The 17,500-nt window shown below is 48.4% G+C and overlaps 1 protein-coding gene across 1 annotated transcript in view; it reads left to right on the top strand.

Moving 5' to 3' along the window:
- The window catches only part of camta1a (calmodulin binding transcription activator 1a), a 358,471-nt gene that overhangs the window by 145,263 nt on the left and 195,708 nt on the right, over positions 1–17,500 (top strand). The window contains exon 4 of the mRNA XM_076275609.1: positions 16,588–16,655. Coding sequence (XP_076131724.1) covers positions 16,588–16,655 — 68 coding nt within the window. The remainder of the gene's footprint in view (positions 1–16,587; positions 16,656–17,500) is intronic.

Here is a 17,500-nt window from a genome sequence, read left to right as displayed (position 1 = left end):
ATGTCATTATCCACCGGATATGTGTTTGAGTCGCCGTCTTGCCTGAGTGAAAGAGGCAGACTTGAACATGGGATCCTTTTTTTTCTGACCCTGTACACACACACACACACTCACTCACACACACACACACACGCATGCACGCACGCACGCACACAAAACACAACACACACACACACACATACACACACACACACACACATACACACACACACACACACATACACACACACACACACACACACACACACACACACACTTCTCCTCGGGGGTTCACGCTTATCTGCTGGTCATAGCCAGGCAGTGACACCTCGAAAAGCCTAGGATTAAGACTGCTGTGCCTGAGGTTATACATTTCCAAGTCCCCGAAACAGACATGTTAGAACCATCAAAGAGATATCACATAATGCCGACACACATACACACGCACACACACACACACACTCACTCACTCTCTCCTCAATTAAGACTAACAACTTCTACGTTTCTTTGAAACGTTCCGCCGTAACATTGCAAACAAGTGCCAGTGTACACACACTTTGATGACAGTCAGAGAGAAGAGGGTGTGTGTGTGTGTGTGTGGTGGTGGTGGTGGTGTTGGAAGAGGAGGAGGGGGAAGGGGGTAAAGTGGTGTTTGTTCTTGTTAGAATCTCTCCAAAACAAACGCTGTTATTCTCTTTGTGTTGCTGAACGCGGCGTCGAATCGGAGGCTCTAATTAATTTGGAGAATGGCGAGGCACGTTCCGCCCACCCTCGCTTTGCTCCGTGCCCTGGCTACCGTCCGCCAGTGCTGCTATTTGTCTCCGCATGACCTCTGATTTCACACTACATTGACTTTATCCTGTCCTCGACAAGCGGCGTTTTTTTTTTGCTGACAACAGAAGAAATGTTATCTGTTAAATAAGTAATTCCCAACTGCTTCTGCGAGTTAGCCAGCAGCAAACATTAGTATTGCTGAAAACGCAGGCATGGAAGACACAGAAAGAGATGGGGAGGGAACTAAAAGGCCATCGTAACACCTTCTCTCCCTCTCTCTCTCTCTCTCTCTATCTTTTCTGCTCTCTCCCTCTCTCTCTCTCTTCTGCTCTCTCTCTCTCTCACTCTCTCTCAGGTTTACAGTCAGTGTAGATACCAGTGGACTTTCCACCTATGTGTTTACCTTGACTGTTACAGTATATACTGTGTGACAGATTTGATGAAATTATATTTCAAGGACACGTACAGCGGTGTGGCGCATTTATAGACACATCAAATTTTGCAGGGTCGTAAGCGCAAAATTCCCTTTTCGTGAATAGAAAATGATCTGTTACGAAAACAAAAAAAAAGAAAGAAAATCAAATCACCACTAACGTAATGCATCGATAAATATCACGGCCTTTCTGTGAATGTGGCAGGAGCTGAGACGACGGACTAAGAGTACTTTTTTCCGCGTGCCCTTCACGGAGAGTTTCCAGGCGACTGTGAGCAGCGACTTCCCTCCTCAGATAGACAGTGTATGAATCGGATTTGATTTAGTCTGGAGTGGAGGATAAATGAATAACGCTTGATCAAAACCTCGGGCCTTATCTATATTCACACAGAGATGGCGCTGACATATTGGCCGCGTTGCGGGTGATGAATAGTGGCTGTGATTATCTGCCGTGTTGTGGGAGAGGAGAGTGGAGGCCTGCTGGAGGAGCAGAAGGACACTCTGTGTAGACTGGGCCTGCTGCAGCTGCTGGAGGAACACCACTGGCCCTCTCTCTCTCTCTCTCTCTTTCTCTCTTTTCTCCCCTTCTCCATCTCTCTCTCATTCTCTCTTTTCCTCCTTTCTCCCTCTTCTCTATATACATGGCTTCTCTTTCATAGTGTCTCTGTTTTAGCTATCTCTCCCTCCCTCTTTATTTTTTGCCCCTTCTATGCTTCTGTGTGTCACACTTTTTTCTCTTTCTGTCTTGCTCCCTTGTTTGCCTCTTCTACTCCCTGTCCCTACCCCTCCTCTCTCTCTCTATCTCTCTCTCTCTCTCGCCCCACCTTTCTCCATTTATGTCTCTTACTTTCTTATCGTTTCTCACTGTGTCTCAGTCAGTGCTTCTCTATCTCTCTCCCAGTGTCTTCTCCTTTCTCTCTGTCTCTCTCTTTCTTCCTGTGTCTCCTTTCTTCTCTCTTTCTCCATCTCTTTCTCTCCCTCCCTCTCTGTCTCCCTCCCAGTGTTTCCTTCTCCCTCCCTCTCTCTCTCTCTGTCTCTCTCCCTCTTTCTCTCTCTGTCTCTCTGGTGTTGTGGGGGATTGATGTGCTGGCACCTGGCACTCCGGGTTTTGCCTGAGAGCTGGAGTGGAGCAGTCTCCAGTAAGGTTGATGCATGGCCATGAATTATATTATGCCTTGGCAGCTGCTCATTCCCAAATTCATCTTTGCACTCAATGATTTATTTATTTATTTAACCCATTAGTCAAAGCCCCCACCCCTCCTGCCCAGCAAAATAAAGAGACATTTAAGATGGGGGGATTTGGAGGTGGTGGTGGGTGGGTGGCATATTGGGGGGGGGGGGGCACTCCTGTGTAGTCCTGCACGGTCTGTGGAAACTGAACAGGTGTATCCACCAGACCTTCATCGCATGCTTGGCATTTGTGTTTCTGGCTATGATTAACCACAGTGGTGAGACTCATCGACAGCCAGTGATCTGTAGAGAATCTTTTTTTTCTCCTTCAGGTAAATGTGGTATAAATGTGTCTTAGTACTCATCAGCGACTACGCAGACCAGCTCGGTATTCCTCTCTCTCTCTTTCTTTCTTCCTTTATCTCCTTCATTCTCTAACCTTTTCTGTTAGATCTCTGTGGTTTTCAAGTAGATATCTGTGACACAAGCGAAGCTTTGTTTAACTCTTGGCATGTTTCCCTTATTAGCACCTGAATCAGGAGCCTTTTGTTCTGCATGCCGAGGTACCCATTCAAAGCAGCAGCCAGGGAACAAATTGAACTGGTTGACAATTAATAGCTTTTGCTGCACGTTTAATTAAAGGCATGTAGTGTCTGGGGCTAGATAAACAAACAGAGAGAGAGAGAGAGGAGAGAGAGAGAAAGAGAGAGAGAAAGAGATAAAGAGGAAAAGAGGAAAGGTCTGAAGCCCACATGTAGGGGAAGGCGGCTGGCCCATCTGCCCGGCCGGTCCAGCTGGGTCTGGAGGGGTCCAGTGTCCACTAACAGATGACTTCATCTCCGGCTGAAAAGTCTCACATTTCTTGCACAGAAGCAGAAGATATTTCAGACAGATAATAACGGGTGGTGGTGTTCAGAGGAGCCCTGCTGTGCGTCGATGCTATCCAACTGGTACGTGACTGGAAGATTATATTTAGATGAGCTAGTGGCTGCTGATTGGTACACAGATCTGCACAAAAGAACTGTGGAGGAATGTAACATATCTATACTAATAAGTACAGCCTCTACCACTGTCCTTTTGTGGTGTGAAGGTACTGTCACAAACAAAAGTCCTATCCATTGCAGAATTCACTTGACATATATTGCCAGCGGACCTGCAACAAAGCAGCGTCAACAAAGCGCGGTGATGCCACAGCGCTCGCCGGACCCCAAGAGGGTCAACTCTAAGACAATAGCCCGAGTGAGTGCTTGGCTCTTATTCAAAAGGTAAACAGCGTCAAGGAGAGATTTCGCCGGGATTTGACTCAATCTCGCCGTGACCTTCACAGTCATGCAGTGGCAGGCTTTTTTTTTGTCTTGTTTTTATTTATTTGTTTATTTATTTGTTTATTTATTTACTTCCTGTGCTCTCAACACAAAAGACCAGCGGGAGCCTCTGAGTGGCTCAGCTGACAGGCTGCCTGATGGCCAGAACAAAAGGCAGCGCTGGACCATGGCACAGGCCCCCGACATCTGCCTGCCCACACGTCCACACGCTGGACACGTCGCACAAACACACACTTCAATTAGAGCGCTGGCTCCACCAAGAAAGGGAGGCAAATCAGATCAGTCAAGAGAGGTGGCAGCACAAGAGTGTTTGTGTGTGTGTGTGTGTGTGTGTGTCTAGGTGTGTGTGTGTGTGTCTAGGTGTGTGTGTGTGTGTGTGTGTGTGTGTGTGTGTGTATGTCTAGGTGTGTGTGTGTGTGTGTGTCTACTGTAGGTGTGTGTGTGTGTGTGTGTGTGTAGGTGTGTGTGCGTGTGTGTGTGTGTGTGTGTGTGTGTGCGTGCGTGTGTGTGTGTGTGTGTGCGTGTGTGTGTGTGTGTGTGCGTGTGTGTGTGTGTGTGTGTGTGTGTGTGTGTGTGTGTGTGTGTGTATGTGTTTTCAAAGTGATACACAGGGAGGGGACGGGTACCCCTCAGTGTGACAGACAGGGCTCGGCTCCCTATCCGTTAAAACCTGTCTTTGCCCGGTGCCGGCACTAATTGGCGCTGCACGCACACGTCAGCGGCAGGTCGACCACTCCTCTGGCGATATCCCTGACCTTGTTTATCGCTGCATCTTCTGCCATCGCAGGGCTTCAAGGGACCGGAAGCTGATTGCTCCCGGTGTTCAGGAAACACGCCGATTTCCCAGATTTCCTTGCAATCGCGCGTCTTGAGAAAGGCATAACATCTCTCGCCCTTTCGCCTCAGTCTCTCTCTCTCTCTCTCTCTCTTCCGCTCTATCTTTCTCTCTCCTCGTGTTTGGCAGGACGGAAGGAAACAAGGAAGGCTTTTGTGTTCATCCTTAAGAGAATATCCACTGCTCGGAACAGAACAAGTTTCCCGTGGAAGAAGAAGAAAAAAAACACCGAGAGCGCTCACCTTCCCTCCTGTTTCTATCTCCTGTTTGACGTTTGGTGCTGTCAGAAGCTTTTTCGCTCCCTTGTATTTTAGGGATGTTCTTGCCAGGATGAGTGCAGTGAGAGTGCAGTAAATGTGTGTCCCAGATGTTACCGTATCGATTGTGATGTGGTGTTTGAACAACGGAAACTTTCATGTCTATAGACAGTCTGTCTGTTTTTCTCTCTCTCTCAATGGGAAGCACGACTGCTATGCAGACAAGTTTAGATTTTCTTTTGCACCATACAGTAGATAGACAGACATATGGATACTTAAAGATAGATAGATAGATAGATAGATAGATAGATAGATTGATTGAAAACAGGTAAAGCAGATATTGTGTACACTCAGAAAAAAACAGGTAAAACCGATCTTGTGTTAACTCAGAAAAAACAGGTGAAACGGATCTTGTGTACACTAAGTGTGTGTGTGACTGCATGAGTGACCAGCACTTAGAGGGCAGTCCAGAGGAGAGAGGAGAAAAGACGAGAAGAAAAGAAGAAAGGAGGAGAGGCGCAATTTCACAGTGGGCCCAGTAGGTGGTTCTGGGCACAGCTCGGATTGAAAGTTGGAAATTGGTTTCACGCAAGGGTGCCCTAGTCATTGGCTGCGGCGAACAGTGGAAGCCACTGGATAATTCCAGCATTAATTGATTCTGGAAGCCGAAGTAAACAAGGCGGCAGATTGCGGCGAAAGCAGAGAGGATGTTAAGCAGAGGTGGAGGCGGTGTAGGAGGAGGAGGGGGAGAAGGAGGAGAGGTGTGGAGCGATGTGATGCATCAGAGGCTCTCCCACGTGGGGAAAGGTGTCGGGGACTCTGGGATCTTTTGATGGAGCTGATTTAGCTCTGCCGGTGGAGCGAGAGTCAGAGCCATGGGCTTTCTCCCTTTCTTTCTCTCCCCCTCTCTCTATCACTCTTTCCCTCTCTCTCTCTCTCTCTGTCTCTCACGTCAATCATCCTATGCAACTCTCCTTCCCTGGTGCCTCCACCACTCCCTGGTACAGTGGGGCTCAGTGGCTTTGCTGGAGATCCACATCTGTCTGTGATCCTCGCCCACCCCCCACCCCCCCATCCTCCTCTTTTCGTGTCTCCTCCTAAAAGGAGGGCAGACAGGCCGGGATTAGATGACGTGGGATGTCAGGGTTGATTTACGGCCTCAGTCTCAGACAGCGGGATTAGGCTTCCTTCACTTTGAAACAGAAATTTGTACAAATTCACAGTAAAATTCAAGAATCTTAATGCACACAGACAGCATATTGATTATACAGTACATATCCATATGCATTTATTAAGCATGTTTTGTGTATGGCTGCACACACCAGATGTGTGTGTGTGTGTGTATAGTAATGTTAATAATACGTTGTTAAAATGTTAATAATAGAGAAAATAATATAAGTAGAACACATTCCCTGTAACAGCTGAACAAAGAGGCCCGGGAGCCCAGCACATCCACCTGTGACTGGTCCTCACTGTGTCACGAGTCACTTGCTAATCAAATTGAACTCTTTCATTTGGACTTTTCCCTCGCTCCCCCTTTTTCTATTTTAGGAACAGTACGAGCGCTTTAATTATGGTCTCAAAGTGTATCTAGCCACGCTTGAAGGGCCACCAATTATCCATTTCGGAAGAAAATTGGGGCCTGCTTGGATCTCTGAGTTTGGGTATTTTTTTAACCAGATGTGGGATTTGCTGGAGAAGCACGTTCTCTTGTGATTACCTGGCTGAGTGTGTATGGACATCGGCCATGGAGGGACACTGTGCTCTTTCTCTCTCTCTCTCTCTTTCTCTCTCTCTCTCTCTCTCTCTCTCTCTCTCTCTCTGGCCTGGCAGCTACTGAGGAGGGAAGTGTGTGTGTTTGTGTGTGTGTGCGTTTGTTTGTGTGTGTTTTTGTGTGTTGGGGGGGGGGGTGGTACTGGCAGAGGTGGCATCCCGCTGCAGAGGATGATGAAGAGGCCGGCGAGCATGGCCGCACGCATACACACAGACAAACACACACACACACACACACACACACACACACACACACACACACACACACACAGACACACACACACACACATGCGGGGGCAGATTGGAGGAGAGAGGCGCCGCAGGACGTGAGGAAGTGAACCCGGGCCGCTCCCTGCGGAGTGACAGAAACTCGGCGCGAGGACGCCCGACGGTTACAAATGAGCCTCTCCATCGCCACATGGGGGAATAGAATCTCCTATTGTGTCCTCTGCCCAGGAACCGCTCAGTCCAGTAAACCCCCCCCCCCACCACCACCACCACCCCCCACCCCCATCTCCCCCAAAAAAGAGGGAAAAGAGAGCTTGGGGAGAGAGTTGGCAGAGATAAAAAAAAAAAGTCAAGCGCTGGCTGGAGTGGGGTGGAGAGTAATGCAGAGGGCAGGGGGTGTGTGAGAGAGGAGCCGACGAGGAAGGGAGCAGGAGGGCAAGAGAAGTTGGAAGAGGAGGAGGAAGAGAAGCAGGGTGAGAGGAAGAAGAGGAGGAGGAAGAGAAGCAGGGTGAGAGGAGGAGGAGGCTGTTCGTGTCCCTGACTGTTGGCTGAAAACGAGAGCAAAAAGATAAACATGTTGCTGTAGCGCCCCTTCTCATCCCTCTCACGCGGCACGCGCGCTCCCTCCCTCTCGCTCGCCTTGTGTTTCCTGATTTATCCGAGTGCCGTTGTCAAACCCGGCCGCCGCGGCACTAAATAGCGTGAGAACACGAGCGGAGGCCACACTTTTGTGCTTTTCTTTGTTGCGCTTTGTCCTTGAATAGTTTCCTTTCCTTTTTTTAATGGTGAGTAATGGCAACGCCAGAAGCACTTAATCTCTGTTACTGCGCTCCTCTCTCCGCTCAGATCTGAGGAGTCCACATGGTAGATGCCTCTGATCGCCGTAAATTATTCAACATTTTTGGGGGGGAGAGACTGAGGGAAAAGGGCTGAGATAAACACATTGGAATGGGCTTGATGCTCAATCCCCATTCGTTTGATGAATTCCTTCTCTCACTCTCTCTCGTTCTCTCGTTCTTGCCTTTGGTTGGCTCTCCTCTGCCTCACCTCTTGTCAAGCTGTCAGTGTCTGACCATACGGATCCCTTACAAACACACTCAAATGCTCTCTCATTCTCTTTCACTCCCTCACACACAGAAACACACAAACACACACACATGCACAGACATGCAAGCACACATACACACACACACACACACACACACACACACACACACACACACACACACACACACACACACACACACTCACTCACACTCACACACATACAAACATACACACACACACACACTCATACACACACACGCACACACACAAACACACACACACATACACACACACACACACACACACACACACACACACTGTCAGGCTTACAACAGAGTGCGTATGGCTGTAGTCTGACTGCAGGTATCTTGCCAACCATCAAGCTCTCTCATTGCTTGTTCTGTTCTCACAGAAGCATTTCATTTGCCTCTCAGACGCCGAGGCACCGTCTTGCCCAACAATCTCGCTAAGTGCCAACTCCCTCATTCTCCACTCAACTCAGACGTGCTGGCCCACAGACGGCCGGTGAGACGAGAGGAGAGTTAGTCTGACTGTAAACAAAAACATAAAAACAAACACAAACAAACAGACCTGAGGACTGCAGTTGTCTCTATTCTACTGTCAATGATATTCATCGGGAAAGAAGGGTTGACAGGATCAAGTGATTTCACATACACACACACACACACACACACACACACGGACACACACACATAAAACACACATCCTTTGAGAAAGACTCATGGGCCCTCAGTGTCAACCTGCATGAGAAGCAGAGAGCATTGACCAGCAGCAGGAAAACATCTAAGCCATGCAGGATCAATTCAGCATTGATCCCTCAGCTACTGTATGTATAATGCAGGCCATGCAGGCTACCTGACTAGCTGACCCTTATTTCTAGGCTCTGGGAAAATAGTGAGTGAGTGTGTGTGTGTGTGTGTGTGTGTTTGTGTGTGTATGTGTATGTTGGGTGTTGGGGTGTGTGTAGGGGGGGGGAGGCTGGGTTGGTCAGGGTTGAGTACAGGGATGGCCTTTATGTTGGACGTCTTTTCTGATCTCTTCTTCTCTTGTCTATATTCTCTTCTCCTCATCTCCCTCTCAGTCTTTTCTCTCGGATGTCTTTTTTAAAAACCTCTCCTCATCTCAACTCCTCTCACCTCTACTCCACTCCTCTTCTATGTCCTATTCTCTCCACATACATCTTCTCTATCATCTTCTCTTTCCTTCTCCTCTCCCTTCTCTCTCTCTCTTTCTCTCTCTGTCTCTTTTTCTCCTCTTTTTCTTCTCTCTCTCTTTCTCTCCCTTCCTCCCAACTGGCCCAAACAGATGCTGGGAACTCATGCCCAAAAAAATAACCCCCCCCCTCCCCCCCAAGCCCATCCTCTCCCCCATCCCAGCCCAGCCCATCCCATCCTTGGCCAGCCGTGGCCAGTGCAGCTCAGTGGGCCCTGCTGCTGGAGCGTGTCATGTCCTGGCTCTTTCTGTTTACTCGGCATGTTGGTGTCCAGGAGAAGCGCTAAACAGAAGGGTGCTGCTGGGCATAAACCAGCGTGGCGGCGTGGCGGCGTGGCAGAGGGGCCATTAACCAGACGCCGCCGACGCAGCACTGCGCGCCTCGCCACTCCGCTCTCGTTTGCCTTTCCCTTTTTTATCCATCCGTTTTTTCCCCCTCACTCTTCATCTCTCTCTCTCTCCCTCTCTCTGTTTCCGCGGCGGCCCCCGGATGCTCCATGCGGGGTGTAGTGGGCATGGTGCCGGGCGGCGGTGGGGGGGTGTAGCGGGGTGGGGGGTGTAGTGGGCATGGTGCCGGGCGGCGGTGGGGGTGTAGCGGGCATGGTGCCGGGCGAGGGCAGGGGGTTGGGCTTTTTAACCCTGCTCAGGGACTCATAAGAGTGGCACCACACCACACCGGCAGATGCCAACGGCAGATGTCACGAGCCAAACCACTATTGTTGTCTCTGCTCTTTCCATCGTCCCCCCCCCCTCTCTTTCTTTCTCTCTTTCTCTTTCTCCACTCCCCTTGGCCTCTCACTGTATCTCTCCTCTCCATCTTTTCCTGTATCCTCCTCCGTGTTGGATGCCGGTCATCTTCGGCTACGGTTACCGTCACCGTCGTCAGCCTAGCTGTCCTCGCCTCTCTCTCTCCTCTCTCTCTCTCTCTCTCTCTCTCTCTCTGCATGTGTCCTGCTCGGTAAAGCGCAGTGTTATAGCAATGAACTCTAAAGAACTGCTGCCTGGGTTTCAAATTTTAAAATGTTGCATTTACATTTCAAAGGCCTGCGGCTGAAAGGCAGAAAAAAAAAACATTTTGGTCAATTTGTTGCTGGCGCTTGACTAATATCTCTGCTATCGCTTGGCACTAATGGCCTCACCACTGTCCTTTAGTTTCTTTTTGGAAATAAAAGGGTCATCAAAAGGATATAACTCTCCATGAATAATTACATATATTCAGAGAGAAAAAAAAAGCTTCACTGTATGATAATATATCCAGTGCATTTAAAAAAAGAGAGAGAGAGAGAGAGAAATTAGCGCAGAGTGAAAATAGTTTTGTCAGTCTGCACGAACGTGTGTAGTTCACTTCTAATCCGGTGACCTTTACTTTCCCTGTATCTTTCATTCATCACAGCGACATCTTTTTCTCTCTCTTTCTATCTGTTCATCTCTTTTCTCCTCTTTCCTTCATGCCCCATCCCTCCTTCTCTCTTGCTCTGTCTCTCTCTCTTTCTCTATTTATCTGTTAATCTCCACTCTCATCCTTTTCTGCTCTTTCCTTCATGTCCCTCCCTCTTTCTATCTCTCCCTCTCTCTGTCTCTCTCTCTCTTTCTATTTATCTGTTCATCTCCACTCTCATCCTTTTCTCCTCTTTCCTTCATGTCCCCTCTCTTTTTCTATCTCTCCCTCTCTCTGTCTCTCTCTCTCTCTTTCTATTTATCTGTTCATCTCCACTGTCATCCTTTTCTCCTCTTTCCTTCATGTCCCCTCTCTCCCTCTCTCTCTCTCTCTCTCTCTCTCTCTCTATCTTTGTCTCTCTCTCTCCTGGTCCCTGTCTACATCTGCTCTCTGTGTCTAATTGCATTTCCATTCACCCTTAGGGATGCCTGGGTAACGCAGTCCTCCCCCTCCCCCTCCCCCTCAGCCACCCCTCTCAGTTCCAATCCATTTGCACCCCGGCCCTGGCAGGTCAGTTTCATGGGCTGCCCTGGAGGAAATATCAGATGACCTGAGAGAGAGGGAGAGATAGAGAGAGAGAGAGAGAGAGAGGGAAGTAGAGAGCTCAGAAGAGAGAAAAGAGAGAAAATGCACTGAAAGTGAAAGAGAGAAGGATACTGATGGAGTGCAAAAAAAAAATGAAGGAAAGAGTGGAAGAGAGATCCTGGGGTGAGTAGCGTCAGCCAGAGGGGCTGTCTCCATTGGCACCCCGTGCTCAGACATCCCAAGCTCAAGGGAAGCCCAAGGTCAAGCTTATATACAGTGAGAGAGGCAGAGAGAGAGAGAGAGAGAGAGAGAGAGAGAGAGAGAGAGATATCTGTGTGATCCAGTGGTTAGGCCAAAGAGCATTCACTGGTCCTCCTGCTTCACCACCACTCATATCAGTTTGAAATATCACTGTCATCTCTCTAACAGACAACCACTGCTCTTCTCCACTCCTCCTCTGCTTCTTTTTCTTTCTCTCTCTCTCACACTCACTCCCTTTCTCTCTCTCTCTCTCCGTTTCCCTGTCTTTTTTGTAGCCAGGACTGAAGTTTTCACTGAAGTGAAGTGGGGAGAGTGGGTTGAAAGAATGGGGTTGACATATGTGCTATACATGAAAAAGAACATTTTGAGTGATGAATCCATTTGATCATTTTTTCATGTCACCTTTTATGTGTGTTCATCTGAAGGGTGTGATTCCAAAGCCCCTTAAAAAAATGGTGAGCCTTTCAGATTAAACAATGCCCAAAGTGAGGTTTGAGGTGTGACTGGTTTCCGATTGGCGGGGCCACGTTTCCTCCCCCGAGGAAGAGGAGGATTCCCTCGCGGCTTGGCTTCTTCGTCTCTGTTGGCTCCGACGGCTCGCTCTCTTGATTGTGACGGAGGAGCCATTACGTTACGCAGGGCGTGAAGACGGGTGTCTGATTTGTGCCGAGATAACGCCAAAGTGACTCGTATCTCCCCGGCTTAATGCAGCAGCTACAGTTGTTTCACGCCATCAACTCTGTCAGGGCAAAGAGAAGAGGGAAAAAATGCAGACGGTTTCATCCGCTCCGCACCACTCTTCGCCCCACATCAATCAATCTCACAAACGAAAAGGGCGGCAGAAAAGAGGAAGGCAAAACAACAACAACGACAATAACAACAACAAAAAAGGGGAGAACACAAGTACACAAGCAGTTCTCAGGCCCCAAGTCGAGCGGGGACGCTTGTCGCCACCCTTCAAACAAAGCTTTTCATCAAACAATCCTCCCGCTCGGGCCGATGACTTACGGGCAGGAATCTGTGATGAAAAGCGCCAGGCCGATGCATGTTTATCAGATCATCACGGCAAACGGAGCCCAGTGCCTATCACCAAACAGCCATTTTTACCTGATTTAAAGGCAATCAAAGCGTTGGGCCAGAATTGACTTCGTTCACTCGTTTTTCCCCCCCTTCTTTTTTCTCACCCCTCGCTTCCCTGCCGTTATCTCTCCTGGTGGTGCCAGAAAAATGAAAGGTGGGAATACGTCGGTGTCATATTTCATTTCAAGTAGCGAACACTCTCAAAAGACTCCTCGCTCCCCGTTGTCGCTCCCAGTCTTGAGTGACAATTTTCGAGAGTTGTGAACAGGTAATGTTGTCGCTGACCAGTGTTCTGTCGGCAACCCATCTTCAAAACCATGACAACGGAGAACTTTTCCTTCGGGCTCATTTTAGCATGCGGAGAGCGTCTCTCCCTGCTTTCAGACACAGCATAATAATGATAGAGGAATAATAATAAAAAAACAACGTTAGAAAAAGAAAAATATTATATATATATATATATATATATATATATATATATATATATATATATATATATATTAGGGGAAGAGTACAGTGTCTTCCGGTAGAGGTGACACCATTTAGCATATTAAGAGCATGCAAAGCAGGATGTGGCGGAGACAGAACTCCACAATCAGGCACTCTGATGCAAGCGTCTCAGAAGAAGTTGAAAGAAGGAGGAATGTCAAGGTCTTCATCTCCTCTGTTTTATAATTATTTTTTCCCCATGTAAGCCCTTTTAATAATGGCAGGGCAGCACCGTGAGGGCTTTTGGAAGGAGGGAGAGAAGGAGAAAATGAGGGTGTCTTTGGGGACGGGAACAGCTGCTCTTTGTTTTTTGGCCTGATTTATTTTGCTATTGTTTGATTATTTTTTATATATTTAAAAAAAAAAAGAAAGAGGTCATTAGCATTCGCTGCCCAGTGTCCATCTTCCCCTTTCAGTGTTTATTCGGACAAATCACAGTGTGTTTTCTCTCTTTGTTGCACATAACTGGCCAAACACACAGCTGCTGTCCTGCTGGGCCAGTGCCTGTGTGTGTGTGTGTGTGTGTGTGTGTGTGTGTGTGTGTGTGTGTGTGTGTGTGTGTGTGTGTGTGTGTGTGTGTGTGTGTGTGTGTGTGTGTTTGTGTGTGTGTGTGTGTGTGTGTGTGTGTGTGTGTGTGTGTGTGTGTGTGTGTGTGTGTGTGTGCGTGTGCGTGTGAGGGGTAACAGTGGGCTGGCAATTCTTTAATCTTGTAAATATTTCCTGAGCGACCAAGTGCATGCGAGCGCCGCTTTCCGCCGGGGAAGGTCAGCTCCGCCGGCTCGTAGACAGTTGACAGCTGCCGGCCAGACTTTTGATGCCCTCGTGTGTCCAGCAACAACAACCCCCCCCCCCCCCCCCCCCCCCACGGCCCCAACCCCTGTCTGACAAGCGTGCCCAGTCAACCTAAAAGTACCCGGGCCCATCCCGCTGCAGTACCCCCCCACCACCCACCTCATTATACCACCAAACAAACTTTGTCTCATGCAGCTGTTTAATGGCCCCTACGTCTGTTTTTGTTTGTTTTCTCGCCGTAAGGTTATTGCACCTTTATGGTTGATTGGGGGGTTGGAATAATCCTCGACATCTGTTCTGCAGTGGGAGGAGAAAAAGGAAAAGAGAGATGGAGAGAGAGAGAGAGAGAGAGAGAGAGAGAGAGAGAGAGAGAGAGAGCTACTTGGGCGAACTCCTTATTTACTGGAGTGGGCCTCCTATTTCATGTCGGAGCGAGCTGAGGTCGGCGCGTTGACTTTTAATGTGAGAGTGATGGAGAGAGGGGAGCCTCTAATGGGCTCCAAGGTCACTGAAGGAGGCTGGGCTTGCCTGGACCGCGCCCGCTCTGCTCGCCTCTCCTCTGCACGCCGACAGGACCTCGGGCTGCCGAGCCGAGCTGTCGGGGTTGAGCGTTATGAGTCATTCTGGCAACTCTCTGCTCCATGCTCCCTCTCTCTTTCTCTCTTCTCTCTTTTTGCTCTCTCTCTCTCTCTCTTTGGTCTCTCTCTCCCTCGCTCTTTCTCTCGCTCTCACTCTCTCTGTCTGTCTTTCCCGCACTCTCAGAGTGTACAAATGCATGCAGTTCATCATTATTTGGCTTCTGTCATAGCCAAAAAAACCCACCTTTTTTATTAATGCTAGGAGAGGTTTCAACATTCACCAATTCAATTGTATGGTTGGATTGACTGCTTCACTAAGCAGCTACGGGAAGCTTTCAGTATTTAGACTTATGACTTTCCCAATACATTTGGGATCCACTTCAAAATGTTAGATGTATACCTCCGTCAACACCCCTTTTCATATATAAGTCGTCCTTTTAGATTGATTTCTTTTTTTTGGAAGTATGTACCATTGTCCCCATTCAGACAGCATGTGCCGCGGGTGATAAAGCAGTGTTCCGGTTTTATTTTTCTATGTACAAAGGCCCTCTGCCCACCACAAGATTTCAGCCTCCATCTTTTTCCTGGCCCATCACCTTCGGCGATAATGGCACGGGCATGGGAAGTTAATCAGGGTTCTGCTATCTTGCAGACGGCACGCGTGGAGGGGCGGGCACCAGTCGTGCCCCCTGCATACCCCAAAGGGCCCCCCTGCAGGACTTGGCTCCTGGAATCCTCCAGCAACCCCCCCCCATCCGACATCCCCAACCCGCTCCCCTCCCTAGATAGGGCCTTTGGTGCCAGCTCTGTTTAGTCCCTGCCAGGGCCAGGCATTTACTGCCGTTAATGTATACTGCAGGCCCCATGTGTGTGCCTACATTTGAAAGTCGGCGGCAGTTTGAAGTGAATTAGCTCTTCCTTATCAAGACAGATGATGCCATAATGCCGAATCGGGTCGATGCACTAAAATCGGAGGGCTATTTTGAAATGTTGCGCGGTTCATACGCTGCAATTGCTGGATTGCTGCAATTGAAATTGATTCAGATATTGTACGCGTGTGTAAGAAAAAACACAACAACATAAAAGCATTTTCAGCATTCTAGTTCAAACCACTGGAGATTACAGGCTTTATTCATTTTAACCAGCTTCTTTGTTTAAGCTTGAGGCCAGTGTATTGAATAATATAATATACGGTACTGGACTGGGATTGGAATTAATTGTGAGTGAAAGCCTCTTAGTGTCAGAGTGTATGCTTTTAATTGTATTCTACCGGCTCCCCAAGTAGCCTTTCATATGGATTGAAGCTGACCAGCACTATATAAATGAGATGATGCTCATGAGATTGAAAAGGTGCTGCTGAACACAGCTTGACAAAATAGATTTCACCGGACAGTGCACATTCTGTCCTGTACCCCTGCTGTGTCAGTGTGTGTGTGTGTGTGTGTGTGTGTGTGTGTGTGTGTGTGTGTGTGTGTGTGTGTGTGTGTGTGTGTGTGTGTGCGCTGTCTGTCTGAGCTGCTGACAAATGCCTAGGGTGAGAAATGAATTGCGGCCTATCACAGGTAATAATGAGGTTGTCTGGCAGCAGCCAAAGTGCTTTTATTTTCCGGCGATTAGCTTTGTGCTGGAATGGGCCGGTCGGCCGGAATTCAGGCTCCTGCGTTTGGTGTGAAAGTCACGGCAGAAACCGAGCGAGGCCCTTTCAGAGGCAACGCCACCAGGGGCCTGGAATGAGGCATTGTTACGCCGGGAGAAATGGGCGGCTTATTTGTGGGATCGGCGGTCTTGTTCTGTGGCAAATGCTGAGAAAATGGCAGCTCATTAGCCAAGGTCAGGTTTGATAGAAACAGTGAAAGTCAGCTCTCGCTGAGACATCAATCTGACCTGGTTGGCCCCTCAAAGTTTTTTCAGAACAAACTTAAATTGATCAAAGGCGTGCAGTCCCATAACAATGACTCTCCAAGATGCTCTGACTGCAGAGAGAAGACACTTTCTGCCTCTGCTTCATACACAGATACAGCCCCTGTTCAAGTATCATTGCACCATAACTTTATTGTATAACTTTACTTACCCATCATTACTGTGTTCAAAACAGCGCTACCTAGATTTTTGAGCTTTGTGAAAGTGCACTCAATGTTACATATGATTAATTGTGGAGTTACTTATAGTAGCAAGACATATGGGAGTTGCTCTGTGACAAATGAGGATGTCATTCATTTTACCTTTGTTTGGTGAATGGCTTTGCATTACTGTTATCACTGACACTAACTGATGGAAGCCTCGATCCATGTTAAATAATGTTTTTCCTCTCTCCCCCCTTCATCTCTCTCTTTCTCTCTCTCTCTCTCTCTTTGTGTCCCTCTCCTACAGGAAATCGCAGCTTACTTGATAACATTCGAAAAGCATGAGGAATGGTTAACAACGTCCCCTAAAACAAGGTAAGAGAATGACATACTTTCTTTGTTTTTTGTTTTCTTTCTCGCTTAACAGAAGACGGAAGACCTCACTGCTCACAAGAGTCACATCAGCCAACGTGGTTTTGAATCTCCCATCAGCTTCTGAGCAGGGGACAACCCCCCCCCCCCCACACACACACACACCCCTCCAGAAAACGATCCACTCAAACGATCCACTCAAGATTCATTCATTCACCTGAAAAGTTTTTGCTGTTGGAGAAGAAATCTGTGGCGGTTGATGGCACTTTCTAAATGGTTTTGCACCTTTTAGGAGCTTGTGCAGACAGATAATGGAATATTAATGTCCCCCAATAACTCAGAATTGCCTATTAGCGTCTTATTAACACAATGGGGCTCTTTTCCCCCCACTCTTTCCGTTGTGAGAGTGAGCCTAATGTGTTTGAATGAAACTGCATATTAACTGCTCGCCAATAAAAAGGGAATGTGAGTGGGGACCTTTCCAGCTATTGGCCTGGTGAGCAGATGACGTTAGACTCACCGGTGGAGCGTGGCGGCGGCGCCGGGGTCGGCGCGAGGTCACCGGCGACCTCGCGGTGCCCTGCAGCTGGAAGTGCCCAGGTGGACGATGCCAAGCGCGTGAGTCATAGATATAACGGCGACCCCGGTGACTTCCTGTCTGCAGATTTGCCTCGAGTCAGACATGGGTGTACTGGCACGGCGTGGGCCTCAAAGTCTGTGTGTGTGTGTGTGTGTGTGTGTGTGTGTGTGTGTGTGTGTGTGTGTGTGTGTGTGTGTGTGTTTTAATAGACTTCTTTATGTGCCCAGGCTGGAAATAGTGTCTGGAGTTCTCAGTTATTTGGGCAGTC

The sequence above is a fragment of the Alosa pseudoharengus genome, unplaced genomic scaffold (assembly GCF_046254945.1).
Source record: "Alosa pseudoharengus isolate Yale_2024_CS ecotype anadromous, Long Island Sound unplaced genomic scaffold, YU_APseudo_1.1 YU_APseudo_1.1_scf_9, whole genome shotgun sequence".
In the NCBI taxonomy this organism is placed as follows: Eukaryota; Metazoa; Chordata; class Actinopteri; order Clupeiformes; family Clupeidae; genus Alosa; species Alosa pseudoharengus.
This window is presented reverse-complemented; position numbering and strand designations above follow the sequence as displayed.